The sequence below is a fragment of the Echiichthys vipera genome (assembly GCF_963691815.1).
Source record: "Echiichthys vipera genome assembly, chromosome: 5".
Lineage (NCBI taxonomy): Eukaryota > Metazoa > Chordata > Actinopteri > Perciformes > Trachinidae > Echiichthys > Echiichthys vipera.
The window spans coordinates 9,304,776-9,318,646 of NC_139830.1; the positions used below are offsets into that span (position 1 = coordinate 9,304,776).

Sequence of the window (13,871 nt, forward strand, 5' to 3'; positions counted from 1 at the left end):
ATAATCACAGTGTGATGCTAGTCTTCCAACAAACATAATTGATAGCATGCGATTTGAATGAGCCATTGTGTACAAGGCATTTGTTTTTCCTTTCCTGCATTGTTAATGTTTTAATGTTTTTGCTCCAGCAACAATTGTCATGCACACAAAAGCCCAAGGGTATCTTTTGTTTTTGTTGTTTCCAGTTGACAAAGCTGAATCAGCCATTTCTGTGGATAATTCTAAATTCATTATTTCTCAAGGATCACAGTAGAAATATGTTAGTAATGGCATTGAACTTTGAGGGCAGGCCAATCTGTATTTTGTCCGACCACAGTCCGTTTTGCTAGCCATGTTCTCCCCTGAGCAGCAAGATCTTCATAAAAGCAGCCATATTAAATGTGTACAGTTTCATTGCAAAGAACTAGCAGGCTACTTCAATACAAACCAATTTGTGCCAAGTTGAGGTGACAAAATGCTATCTTATCGTAGTGGCAAACCAAACATTTATACTGCTTCCTTTAAAGTTTAATTTAAAATGCATTGTGTTTGTCAGTGAGCTTGACACTGTCCGCGATCATTCATCAAAAATGTGTTTACAAAACAAGACAAAGCGGTAATTTTTTGGAGAGTGGATTAGCCAGTCAGATGTAGCCACAGTGAGCTGCAGGTAACGCGCAGCACACTTCCAGCTTCTCAGCCAGGTAACCAACTACATTTGTTGTGTGCAGCAATAAAATGAGATTTCAGTCGCTTATAAAATTATGAAAAAGGATCAAGTATTTGCCTGACTTAATTATTGAAAGGACAATTGTTTGTTTTGCTTCCCCCGCTATTCTGAGCGCTGTATTATTAAACCGCATTTGCTTCTTCACACTTTACGGCCCCCACTGACCTGTGTTGCCACCATGATAACTTAAAACAATCTGCTTTTTGTTTGCTACTAGTCAAATAACCATTAGCAATAGCTCAGTGTCCATTTTATGAAATTATTTTTTATGGTGTGAGCTGTTTTACTGTGAAGCCATGGCACTTTTCACAGCAAGTGGGAACTACTGACCAATGATGGGTCTGTAATAGAGACATTATTTACAACTGTTTGCCTGACTGCTATCATTACGTGCTATTTGGCTGTTGTTGTTGTGGATCCAAAGAAGTCAATTATTGTGTATTCTGTTCACCTGTGCTATTATTATTATTATTCTCAGTGTCATGGTAGCCTCTGTAGAGGGGTGTGACAACTCAAAGAGCTTTACACTTTACTCACTCTGCTGTCTCAGGAGTAGTGTTGTTCTATTACTTCTTTGTTACTTAACAGTAACAAGGAACAAGCTTTGTATGCCTATGTGTTTAGATGCACATGCCTGTGTCTTTTGTTTCATTTAAAGTATTTAAATATACTAATTTTCAGGTTCATACTTATTTTTCTCATACTGTATGCTATCTGAATTTGTTTGGATTCCCTTTCTCTCCCTTTCGCTCCATTTTGGCGCCTGTCTTTTTAAGCCCCCCTTTGGAGAAAGCCCAGTTTGCTCTGACTTAGGGCGCACTCACACTGTCCATCCGTACCGTGCCCCGTGCTTTAGGGTACTTGCCCCCCCCCCCCCCCCCCCCGATAATAAAATAGACGTATCCATATCTCTCAAATTGCACGCATATGTGTGTGAGGCAAATCTCATAAAATAGCTTTAGACCCTCCCTTTTAAGTAACCTATTTGTCTCTTATAAAAGTGAATTTAGGTCTAGCAAGCATCCCAGTAGATGTATACTGAGAGATAAAGTGTCCTAAATTGGAGAAAATATAACTAAAGTTTATTTTATACTGCCTTTACTGCCATTTTGTCTGAAACATGAGATGGAACGATAACTACATCTATGATATCAGACAGGTTGTGAACAGGTGCATGATTATGGGAGACAGACTGTATGTAGGATTTTTTTTTCTTCATCTTAGCATTTCAACAGAAGGAGGAGAAATGACACAAACACATCTGTGCTCTGCAAAACAACGACACCAACTGTGTACAGGTGCTGAGCTGATTTGAATTCACACTAGTAAATAGGCTTTCTTCAGCTAACTACATTCGTTGTACACAACTAATGATTGGCAGTAGTAAAAATCCAGAGCCACAGGGGCTAAAATTTGGCAGAACCTTGAAATAAGCATGTTTTTATTTTTAACCGTCCTCATGGAACCTGATCTCGAATTTGCTGCCTCCCACCCTCAAACACACACACACACACACACACACACACACACACACACATAGCTATATAGTGCAACATAGCCGGGTGGTGAGCAGTGATGTCAGCACCCACCCAATCTGTGGAGAGCTGCTTCTGGGGCTGGACACGGCTGTGCTGTGAAGGAGCAGGCGCTGCACGTTTCTGGCAGCTCTGGCATCTCCCCACTCCTCATCTCATCTTCATTCCTCCATTTTATTTGGCACTCTTTTTTTAAAGGTCATGACACCAACACTACCAAAAGATTACTAAGCATTTGTGTACTGCACTCTGTGTATACCCCAGCCTATGAATCTTCCCTAGTTTGTATTTTATTCCCTTCATTTCCATTCTTCCTCTACCTCCCTTTTCCCACTACTTTAATCACATATTTTCCCTCCTAGTTTATTATTGTTTCACACACTTTCCTGCAAATCAGCCCACCGCTGCTTCTTTTTTTGTACAGTCTGCCATACTGTTTATGATTGCCATCTGTGATCCTATTTGAGCGAGTAAAATGGTTTTGTGTATTTCACTCACTGTCTTTCTTTTTCATTTATTCACTTTTATCTGTGTGTGTGTGTGTGTGTGTGCGTGTGCGTGTGCGTGTGCGTGTGCGTGTGCGTGTGCGTGTGAGTGTGAGTGCAAGCTCACACATGACTCTGGATCTTCTGGCTTTCAAACAGATGTACAATGACAGCACTTGAAGAGGGCTGGTGATTTGGGCCAGTGAGCCACACATGTCCCTTGTATCCACCTGCGCTGGGTATTCCTCTCATTTTTTTGTGTTCTTTTTTTCCTGATCTATCTTTCAAAAAGTTTGCAAGCTGTCGCAGTGGGGTGACAGGTGGCCCGTGCAAGCATTCCTCTGAAATAGATAGACAGGCAAGTCAGGAAGCGCATTGTTGTTCAGGACACGTCTGCTGAAGCACAGAGCTACAGCAGCTACACACACAAACACATACACACAAACACACACACCATCCAGCCTCCTTGTAAGGAGCCCCCTCTCATTCATTCGCCTCCAAATTGCTTTTTCTCCCTTGCTCATGCTCCTGGAAAGCCAGGGTGCTAGCAGGATTTCATTGGCTGCTTTTGAGAAGTTCACCCCAATATTGGTTTGGCCTGGAAAACCCAGGTTCACCATCAGCAACATCAGACGTTACCAGACTGAAGAGGACTTGTCAGCCAACTCCAGCGCATATACTATAAATAAATTACATAAATTATAGTTTTATGATTTGTATTTGGGGGGACAAAAGACAGCTTAATGACGCCCAGGGTTTAATCAGGCCTCTCTTGGAGATGACGGACTTACTGCCTTGCACTGTTAAGTTTATTACACATTAGGATATATCGGTTTCATTTATGGAATCTTTGATCATGCAATAAAAAGTAAATCATCTCATTGATATCCAGGCTTTCTGACACCACTGTCTTTTTTTTTCTTTTTGACTGAGGTAACCAAGGTGGGATCAGCTATGTCTAGCATTGGCAGATTTGCAGAACTATATAAATTAAGTCTTATTTCAGACTGGGTGAGGGGATGTACCTCCATAAAATGTTGGAATAGCCCATCTATGGAACTTAGATAGGTTAATGTTGTGACCGACTAAAAGGATTTCTCCCTTAAACAGAAAAATGACAGCTTGAAGCTTAAAACTCATCATTATGATCATGACTGATCTGATATCAGTTATCCTTGATTAATATAAAATCTGTAAACATGGAAATATGTGTTACTGTCAGTGTCTGTGGTGCGTGTGCATGTTGACGGTGTCCCTGTCTAAAAAATTTGGTAAAAGTGTTGAAAGAGATTACATTATTATGCCCAAGAAGAAAGCAGAGAGTGGAGCAGGGTTTGCAGTGAGTCAGCCCTGTAATTAAAGAGGAGCGATCAATCTGTACCACTGACCACACTACTTATGCCAAGTCCATCGAATGGCTGCAGTAAAGAGCTAATTTAGAACCATTAGGGACTGCCGAGTTTGCAAACAGCCCTGTAATGATGATGGCCGATTCAAGTTCAAGGCTTGGCCTCTGTATAACTGTTATAAGGCAGGTTAGGTGGAAGATCTCCGATGAAGCGAACAAGCGAAATATATACAGTATATATTGTAATAGTGCTTTCCAAGTCATCCATTTGTATTCAATGGTTGTTGGGTTATTGTATAATTATCCTGTATCTTCAGCAGATATAAAAGCTTTAACCTGCCAAAAACAAGAGCGCAAATAATTTCCTGTGATCAAATCTTTTTCCATGCTATTTTAGTGGTGATAACAAAAACATGCCAAAGGAGCACAAACTGAGATCGTTACAAGGAAAATAATTTCAGTCTTGGCTTTCACAAACTGTCTCCGCATTGGCACCCTCCCTCCACATACAGTAAGACCTCAAAAACAGTGAAGGACAGAGAGATACAAAGGTATGGATGCAGGATGGAGGCAGCCAGGCATGTCCATCTTATTCCTTGTCTGTTCACAATTCACCCTCAGTGTCTTGCTGGCAGGCAGCCCTCCAGGGAGACATGACCTGAAAGTGTAGCAGTGCTTTGTTTGGTCTGCCTATGACCTCCTCTTTTCCATGTGGCTCCACTATGCACAGAATCATGAACTCCTCTAGCTCTGACATCCTTCAATAGAAAATGTACAGGTGGAATAAAAGTACACAACTGAGACTATGAAAGTTACATGACTCAAAGCTATGGTATAACCTTTCATCCACATTAATTAGTGGTGTCACCTTCTGACCCTGTAGCACCTACTGTATTTATAGACACTGATGTGTCTATAGGAGGAATATTTCCTTTGAGAGAGAGCAAAGACGCTTCCAATCTCGCCTTCTCTAAGCGTTCCAAGCACTTTTAAGCAACGAGAGGAAAATCACCTCACTTTACGTCAGAGTCCTATCAGTCACATACTGTCAGACCTTCCTTTCTAATCTCCCCCTCTCCATAAAAAGCCTTTTGTGGCCACCGTATATGCTTGGCATTTAATTAATGTTTCAGTCGTGTGTTCAAGAGAGCACTGACAGCAAGCCAATGACACTGGATCTTTGTAATCAACTGTCACAGCGCTATCACGAGCCTTACATTTTGTTCATTTTATTTAACGACAAGTGGGAGAGCTGTTTGAGATTCCCTGCTCATAGTGCTTTTCACATGCTCCCTGTCTTATTTGCATACCATGCAGCAGCTCTATTCTTAGCGTAAGAATAAACTGTGATCTCCTTGACCTTGTTTCCAATTGCTGATAAAGGACCAGAAGGTGACCACATTCTCACAAAGATTCTTTCTTACTTGCCTAGATCAGCACACCCAGTTGTCTGATCTGCAAGTGCTGACCTGAGATTCCTTTCCCTCTCCCAACCCCCTGCATATTAATGAAGACCAGATGAAAGGGAACCTGCCAGATTTAACACTGCATTTCAAACTCAAACACACAATAGGAACTAGTTAGTGGGAATTGTCTTTGAAGTTGCAGATTCCCTGGTCCAGTTGGTCAGTTATTTATCTGGTCTAGTCAGAGTACAGACTTTATTGTTCCCACACTGGTCTGATTCTGTCCTTATTCACTGGAAATGTGTCGTACTGATGGGCATGCTATCTGATCAATTGGACAAATACATATTTTCCATGCTTTTTGGCATGAGCCATAAGAGCAAAATACCAAAATGCCACCTCCATGGACTAATTAACCACACCACTTGCCACAGGATCGAAAACGATCGAAAAGTTTTTCCGTTCACACGGACCCGGCTCAAGAAATATCTGCCTCCACACGAAACCAGTTAAACCAGCTGAAAACGCTGTAATACACATGCCGGGCCTGGATGTGGTGCTGTAACTGCCACTAAAATACACCAACACAGAGAAGAAGAGAAGGGGAAACGCGGTTGTGTAAAATCATAATACAAACACTGGAGAGTCTGTCCCCAAATCTGGCGACTTTCCAAATCCTCATCCATCCTAGAGAGAAATCTGTTGACTGTTTCTGGTGTTATTGGAGACTTTTTTGGTATTTTGGACTCTGATGCACGAATCACTCTGTAGTAACTGATCTCAACAAAGAGCGGGAGAGCTGCTGTGAGCCCCTTCCCCGTCCCAAAGCACTCACGGGCAGGCACTGTCTCACTACTTTTTGCGACCTTCTGGGCAACTTTATTTATAAAAAGCTACTAGCGACCAATTTAGAGTCTTATTCAGAGCCTCAGGGAAAAGGGAGAAATATATGGTCGGCCTAATTTATACACATGCATGTGGCTCAGAGTCCAGTTCAGTCCGTTGGTCTGTGTCTCTCTCCACAAAGCAGCACTGTTGTTGTAATGTGACGCCGCGGGGGTCAGAGTCGTGGAGATGACTGCATCGTTACCAAAGTATGCGTTTTCGCCATCCAGATGACAACTCCACAGGGGCCTTCTCAAATATTCCCACTCTGGGACCTGGTTACAGAAAAGACCATTTTCATGACACTACAAAGTAGTTGTGACCAGTTGTACATTAGACATTTTAGAGGGAAATAGTAGCCCCATGTACCCAAAGACTTAATATTGTATGATAATAAAATGTAATAAATACAATGAATAAATAGACTTTTTCCTAATTGTGATTTTTATGTGATCTTAAAATGTCAAAGTTCAAAAACAAGGTTTGATTTGCTAAATAATTATACAAAAGTGTATTACTTTTAATCAAATGCAGTTATCCAAGTCTGAGATCAGACAAGAGGTGTTGTTTGCTAATTTAAAAAACACATTTTCAGCAACTTACAACTAACACTGAGTTCTGTAAAGTCATAAAAACATTTTATTTTAGTTATTTAATTAAGAGTATGCAACAGACAACACGGTATGCACACTTATCTGTCACAATATTCTCATGTATGCCTGCCATAAAAGAGCCCTTTTATACATATTGTCATTAATACTACAAAACAGTATCCCAATTACATGTTCTCTCTTTTCATTCATCTCAGTACTGTTTGATAGCGTAAATCTAACCCGTAATAACCTTCCTTCCAATCATGATGCTTTTGCAGAAGAATATGGCAGCTGCCTGAAGCCTTTGATTTAATATTGCCCCAGATCAGCATTGTAATGAGCACTCAGGTCAATCAATAATTCACTGGAGTTTCAGTTATAAAAAACAAGAAAAAGAGAAAAATAAGCAGATCAGCTCATGGGTAAAGCAGGAAAAGGACTTTGATCAGTACCACTGAGAGGCACATATAGCGCTGTTGAAATGCCTTGTTCTCTCTGTTGTATTTGTCAAAGTTTAGAGAGAAAGGAATAGGTAGCTGAGTGGGGTTATACAGAGACAGAGTCATGTTTAATGCTTACATTTCTCTGTGTAGTGTATGTACAGTATAGTGGGTGAATCTCATCCACTTTGACTGAAGTCATGCTGATATTTGTGTAAAGCTTTTCGGGCCTCAGACTGCACCATCTAATGCTGGTTTTCGATTAAGTACAGGGTAAATCTGTTTCTTACTGTGAAGTCATTACCTTCCTTGAATGACTCACCGTAGATGTGGCTTTTATTTTCAAAAGCATAATATTTTTTTTATACAATAAAGTAAAATGTTGTCACTTGTTAAGCATTCTCATTATATGGGGATTGGCTGTGTGATGAGTTTAGGTATCATGCAGGCAAATCCTTGCAGGTATTGTTTGTAATTATATTTCCATATGTGGTCCACATTCTTAGTACCACAATGTTGTTGGAAAGCAATATATCAGACTAATAGATAGATAATTTCATGTTAAAACAATATCAAAGTCGTTACATGATATTATGCCATTATAATATGGCTAATGCGGCTAATGCCCTGTCTTTCTCTGTGTCTGTATCAATAGTGCCCCCAGAGGACCCAGTCATCAGTGGAGGGCCAGTGGTGAGTCTAAGGGCTGGTGACCCACTCAATCTGACCTGCCATGCTGACAACGCCAAGCCAGCAGCCTCAATCATCTGGATCCGCAATGGAGAGGTCCTTAATGGGGCCATGTACTCCAAGGTAAGCATAGAGGTGTGTGTCATACCATGTTTAAAGATGAACTGGGGACAGGGTGGTGGTGGAATGAAGGCCGAGGTTTGCATGGTGGCTGTGCTTTCATTCTCTTGACTATATATAAGCAATCTGAGATAGTGAATGAACACACCTGCTACTTTACATTTTTTTGCATGTCTTGCTTTACTGTAAATAACTACTGTAAAAGTGCTAAACACCCATGGTAGATGACTGTGAGTCATCAGTGGGTGTTTGCCTCAGCGTCCAGAATGCTTTTTTAAACAAAATCCCTTGAATATCCAGGTTGTGTTTTGATTCCAAAAATTATGGCTGCCCTTTTTTTTTTTTACCAGTGAACAAATCAACTCAGACAAGCAGATGGTGAGATTGGGGAACTCAGTGACTTTGCATTTCTTGCTGGTGTGTTGATATAATCCCTCAGTGGTATTTGTCTCGCTTCATCTTCCCAACCTTTATGCTATCTACTTTGTCACTTTCCGTGCTGGAATCTGCCTGAACATGTTCATGGTAAAGTATGATTCTCCCTGACAGACTGTGTTCCCACTTTTGATGCCATAGCCCACAATAGCAACTGTTCACACCAGCCTGGTGGCCTGATTACCTGACCCCATAGACTCTTTACTGACATTCACCCTTTAGGCTAATCATGCAATCAACACTGTCTTGTTTTATTTCCATTTAAACAAAGAATATAAAGAGAACAGGCGCTTTAGAGCACTAACACTTCTCCTGTCTTCCCTCTCTCCCTGCCCTGCCTCATCCCATTATCGGCTTTTTTCAAAGAGCAGATAAATGCCATTGATTGGACTGGGGTACGGCACCAGGCCGATTTGAATAAAGTGATTGTTTGAGGTGACGCTTGCTGATGGTGGGCGGAGAGTGCATTTCCTGCCTTCACTTCCTCTCAGAGTGAAGGCAGTTATAAGGGACATTCTGTGCTGGCAGCTGATGGATGCTCACATGTCTGCTCTGAACCCAAGTATGTCCCTCTTCCCTCTTATCTCTATTGCCTACCATTAAAAAGCAATGGGTTCAATTAAAAGAGGATGAGTCTTCTTTGGATCTGAAAAGCAGTAAGGGGGCATTTTGTAAGCATAATCATCTGCTCTGATGGTCTTGTCATATCCCCCAGATCAAGAGGACTAATGTGACCAGATGTGGTGGAGGATTCACAGAAATGGCTTCCCTGATGGTGTCATATCTAATGATAGTTCTGACCCAATGATAATTTCCCATTAAGGCCTCCAAAGGCTCCTCTCTATGACCTCTTAGAAAACTATTTATTGGGCCAGTGGTTAAAGATAAAGTGTGTGATTGAAGCTATCACTTGGCAAAAAGTGTGTGTTGGTTGTACCATACAAGTGAGTCACTGAATTGATGCACTGCGTATCATTAGTGAGGGTAGCTTGAAAAAAACGCAAAACTTTAGGATATTATGGAACAGGCTCACCAAATAAATGAATGGCAGAATCTTGTCACAGTAAGGTGAATGGTTCAAATATCAAGACGAGCTGTGAAAATGTGGGCAGAAGAAATACATGAATAATGTTCTCTCTTCCCTCTAACACTCTTCTCCCATCTGCTCTAGTGTAGCTGCTCAGTGGCAAAAAAAAGCAAAGTACCATTTGCAATTTGCAGCCTCTAGGTCTGAGATGTGGTTTGGGGGTGTGCGCACTTGCTCTGTGATACCTTTACACAAATCATTTGAAAAACCTGATGCACCCCCTCCCCAATCTGTTACATATTTTTCTGAATGTTCTGGTAAGAGAGGTAAGCAGGAGACCCGGGAGTTATCTCAGTAGTATGAGGTTTAAAAAAGAAAAAGTAATGACATTTTTATGAGCTGTTCCTGCTGGCAAAAGCAGGATCATGTTTTTTTTTTTTATTGTGTATGTTCTCAGCTTTGCAGTGCAATTGAGTTGCTGTTTAATATCAGGTAAAATTGCTAAAGTTTACATGAAGCTGGTACTGTTCATTGGATATAATTTTCAATAAAAAATAAATTATCCCTTTTTCATTCCCAGATTTTCTCTTTCTTCCCCATCTTCCTTTCCTACAAGTATTCCCTCCCAGTTTCATAATTTTTCTCCTATCGTTCATGAGAGTTTTTTTGTATTTGGGGCACTTTATTTCATTTGAATTGTCACACCCATTGAGTAATGGAGGGGTAACCTTTTAAAATCTGAGTGTGCATAAACATATAAACCTTTGTTCATAGTGAAACAGGTATAGTTTTCTCAGCAGTGGAGGAGAATATTAAATCAACATTAAATAAGGCATTGTGTCTGTTATTATTATTATTCTGGCAAGCTAATTGACCTAATCCATTCATTGAAATTAAAAGAGTGATCTGAAATGTAGATAGCTTTAATTAATTTCTTTCAGGAACTTTTATGTGTTTTTTTTAAGGTGAGTAGTGAGTTAAATTAAACAAAAGAAACCAATTTCACCTCAGTGACCATTGTATAAAGGTATATCTTCTCTTAAGCATTAACTTATATTAGAATGTTAACGCATCCAGCTGTTTTATTAAAAGAACCCTGTTATGGTCTAGAATTTAAAGTAGCTAATAGATACCCAGAGATACATCTGATCTCAAATCAAATGTGTATTGCATGTGTTAGCAGAATATTAATGATGTATGAATTATGAGCTTTTGCTTACCTGGTAAATTTAACACCAACCCCGAGGAAGGCTTAAGTCCTCTGCATGCCCTTAAAAAGGTGGTCAGAATTCATATTCATATAAATACGTATGTGCTTTATCGTATGCTAATATCTCAAACCCATACATCAATACATTATATTCCTTGAAGTGGTTTATTTGGACTGAAGACATTACAGCCACATTCAGCTAATGTATATGTATAGGCCAATGTATTTAAAGGCAGAGTAGTAGTACATTTATAACGTAGCCTGATACTATACAATCTACTTACTATATATAAGTAGCCTATATTACCTTCTATTAAATATACTTGACATATTTACAAGAGGATACAGGATATGGTAAATATATGGTGCAAGGTTGCTACCCTGTTTTGTCAGTGGTAAAGCCTACTCACCCCATTAACAACTGTCTGCAACAGCCATTGAAGCGCCTTGAGTTTTCAATGGCTTGACTTCTCAGCTACACCATACCACTAGCAGGCAATTCACCAAAACCAACAAAACAACTGCCACCAAACATAATGTCTAGAAAAGAATAAAATCCATTTTCTTTTATGGTTAATCTACTGGCCAACATCTGAAAACATTAACATAGATATCCTTTGAATTAAAGGGTTTAGTGTTGTGGTGAATTTGGTATGTACATTACGTTTAAAATACATTTTACACTTACTTTCATGGATTAACAGCACCGTTTAAATACATCTGTGAGTAGAATAGAGGTTCAAAGTCAGTGCTCGTTTAACGCTTACAGTTACTTACCTTGGCTGGTAGCACAGCAGGTTTTATCAATTTAGATGATAATCCATTTGGTTTAGCTGTTTCTTTAATTAGTAGATAATCCACAAGCATAGACTTTTTGAAGCCACTGTCTGGTATTTTACTTACAGGTCACCTTCTTGGTAAATTAACATTTGGTTTGGCAGTTGCAGTTGTACAGTAGCTTTAAGTTAAGCTGGGATCACTATTGTTAGATTGTCTAATTAGCTAAAGAAGTATCCCCCACATCACAATGCATGCAGTAGATGGCAGAGATGATGTAAACAAGCACAACCTAAACCAAAGACTTAAAGCCAGCAAATATTAGACTTGAATTTGAAAGGTTGTCAAAATAATAGTTGCATGCCCCTGCCCCCACAGTTTCTGCTTATGTTTGCATTAATCAACTTGACAAGCAAAGGCATGTCTTATTGCTGTGTGTTTCTTTACCCTCTAGTGTTCAGAAATTACCTGATGCAGCTTTAAATATACCTGGGAAAAAAGCAACCCTTTCACTCTCAATCTTGTTGCTTTTGCCATTCCTATCCCAGTATTCTTCACGTAGGCTCCCGGCAGTAATATGAAAATGTATCAATTTGTAATGTGGCATGATGTTAGATTCAATGCAGTAGCCAGCTAACCCCCTTCTTAAGATTAATGACTTTAGACAGGTCCAGAGTGATGAGGGAAACAATCTTGCTTTTGAAGTGACACACACACAGCTATGAGTTTCATCCTTGCATGGTTCTTCACTTACAGATGAAGTACACAGGAACATGGATGGTATCTGTAATACCCTTATAATTTTGCTTATTAAATGAGTTATACACGAGAGAGCAGATAATGAAGTCACTCTCCCTCTGTGTGTGTTATTATCTGAGTTTCTGTGTTTGTTTGTTTGACAGCTGATCTGGCTGCACGTGTATGTTGGTGCATCTGACTGCCTTGTGCATCTATATCAGATGCATAGCAACTCCCAAAACATCAGTATTTGATGAGTTTGGGAACAGTCAGTGAAAACGATATGGAGCCATCTTTTTTAAGTGTTTTGAAACCAGCAATTTCAATATGCAGAAAGAAGTTTATTCTCATGCCACTGCTACAGATTTTCTGTGACTTAAGAGGTATTTGAACTATAAAGTGGTTGGATAAAAACATTTCTTCTGAAAATACTTTTCGTCTGATTTTACCAGTTCAGTGACATTTTAATTAGTCAGAATACGGTAGTCCCGGGCTTAAAACAGAGGCACATAGTTACATTATAGTTGCTTTCAAAAGAAAGCCTTGCTTCACAGAAGAGAAATGAGAAGATAAGTATAACTGGTGTATACATTTAACACAGCACAACACATTGTTAATATAGTACCAGTCAAAAGTTTCTCCTTAACTTGAATGGGAAAATGTCTCCAAACTTTTTACTGGTACTGTAAGTCAGGTGTCAGTGTATGCTTAAGTTACAAACTTCCCATTTTATGGCTAAACGTGATATTTCACTGCCATGGCAACAGTGTGTTATCAAAATGCTATTTTTTCGAGCATGCCTAACCTCTCAAAAATTAATTCAAAGTCTGCAAATAATAATCCTTACAATTTCAATAGGGTCTTCTCCGACTGAACGCTGTTCTGTGCTCTGGCCCTAAATATCCATAAAGCAATCCATACATTTGTGAGGCTAATCCAAATGCAACAGTGCTGAGAGCAAGTCCACTGTGAGCTCCCCATGGTCAACCCAGCAGTTCTTTTTCTATATCGAAAATGTTTGGTGTTCTTAGCAGAGATTTCTTTTCTTCAAAAAGCACAAAGCAAGAGTAAGCCCTCCTTTTAAAGAGATGGCAGGAAAATGCATCTCGACTTTGTGGTTGACCACACTGTGCCCCGTTACCCACGCAATTTGTTCAAGTCACTGACTTTGTTCTGCCCCGCACTGGTTAACATAGTCTCCGGGAGCCCTCCCCTGAGCGTTTTGGGGAGAGTGAAAGCTACTGAGCGCTACCAACCGATTCCAGATGGCTTCCACAATGTAGGGCTCAGAGGATGAGCACTGAAAAGAAGATTGATTTCCTTTGTGGAGTATGACAAGCCATGCACTAGACCGCAGCTCTCCAGACACACAAAAGAGGCTCAAAAAACATATTTCAACTTTTTTATTTTTTTATATCAATCCGCTTTGCAGTAAAACTACTGGCTAGAATGATCTGAGGGTTTGCCTGTGGT

The 13,871-nt window shown here is 39.9% G+C and overlaps 1 protein-coding gene across 1 annotated transcript in view; it reads left to right on the plus strand.

The window, feature by feature from the left end:
• The window catches only part of kirrel3b (kirre like nephrin family adhesion molecule 3b), a gene marked incomplete at its 3' end in the record, with an annotated part of 158,172 nt that overhangs the window by 106,423 nt on the left and 37,878 nt on the right, over positions 1 to 13,871 (plus strand). Inside the window, exon 4 of the mRNA XM_083914086.1 lies at positions 8,057 to 8,214. Coding sequence (XP_083770212.1) covers positions 8,057 to 8,214 — 158 coding nt within the window. The remainder of the gene's footprint in view (positions 1 to 8,056; positions 8,215 to 13,871) is intronic.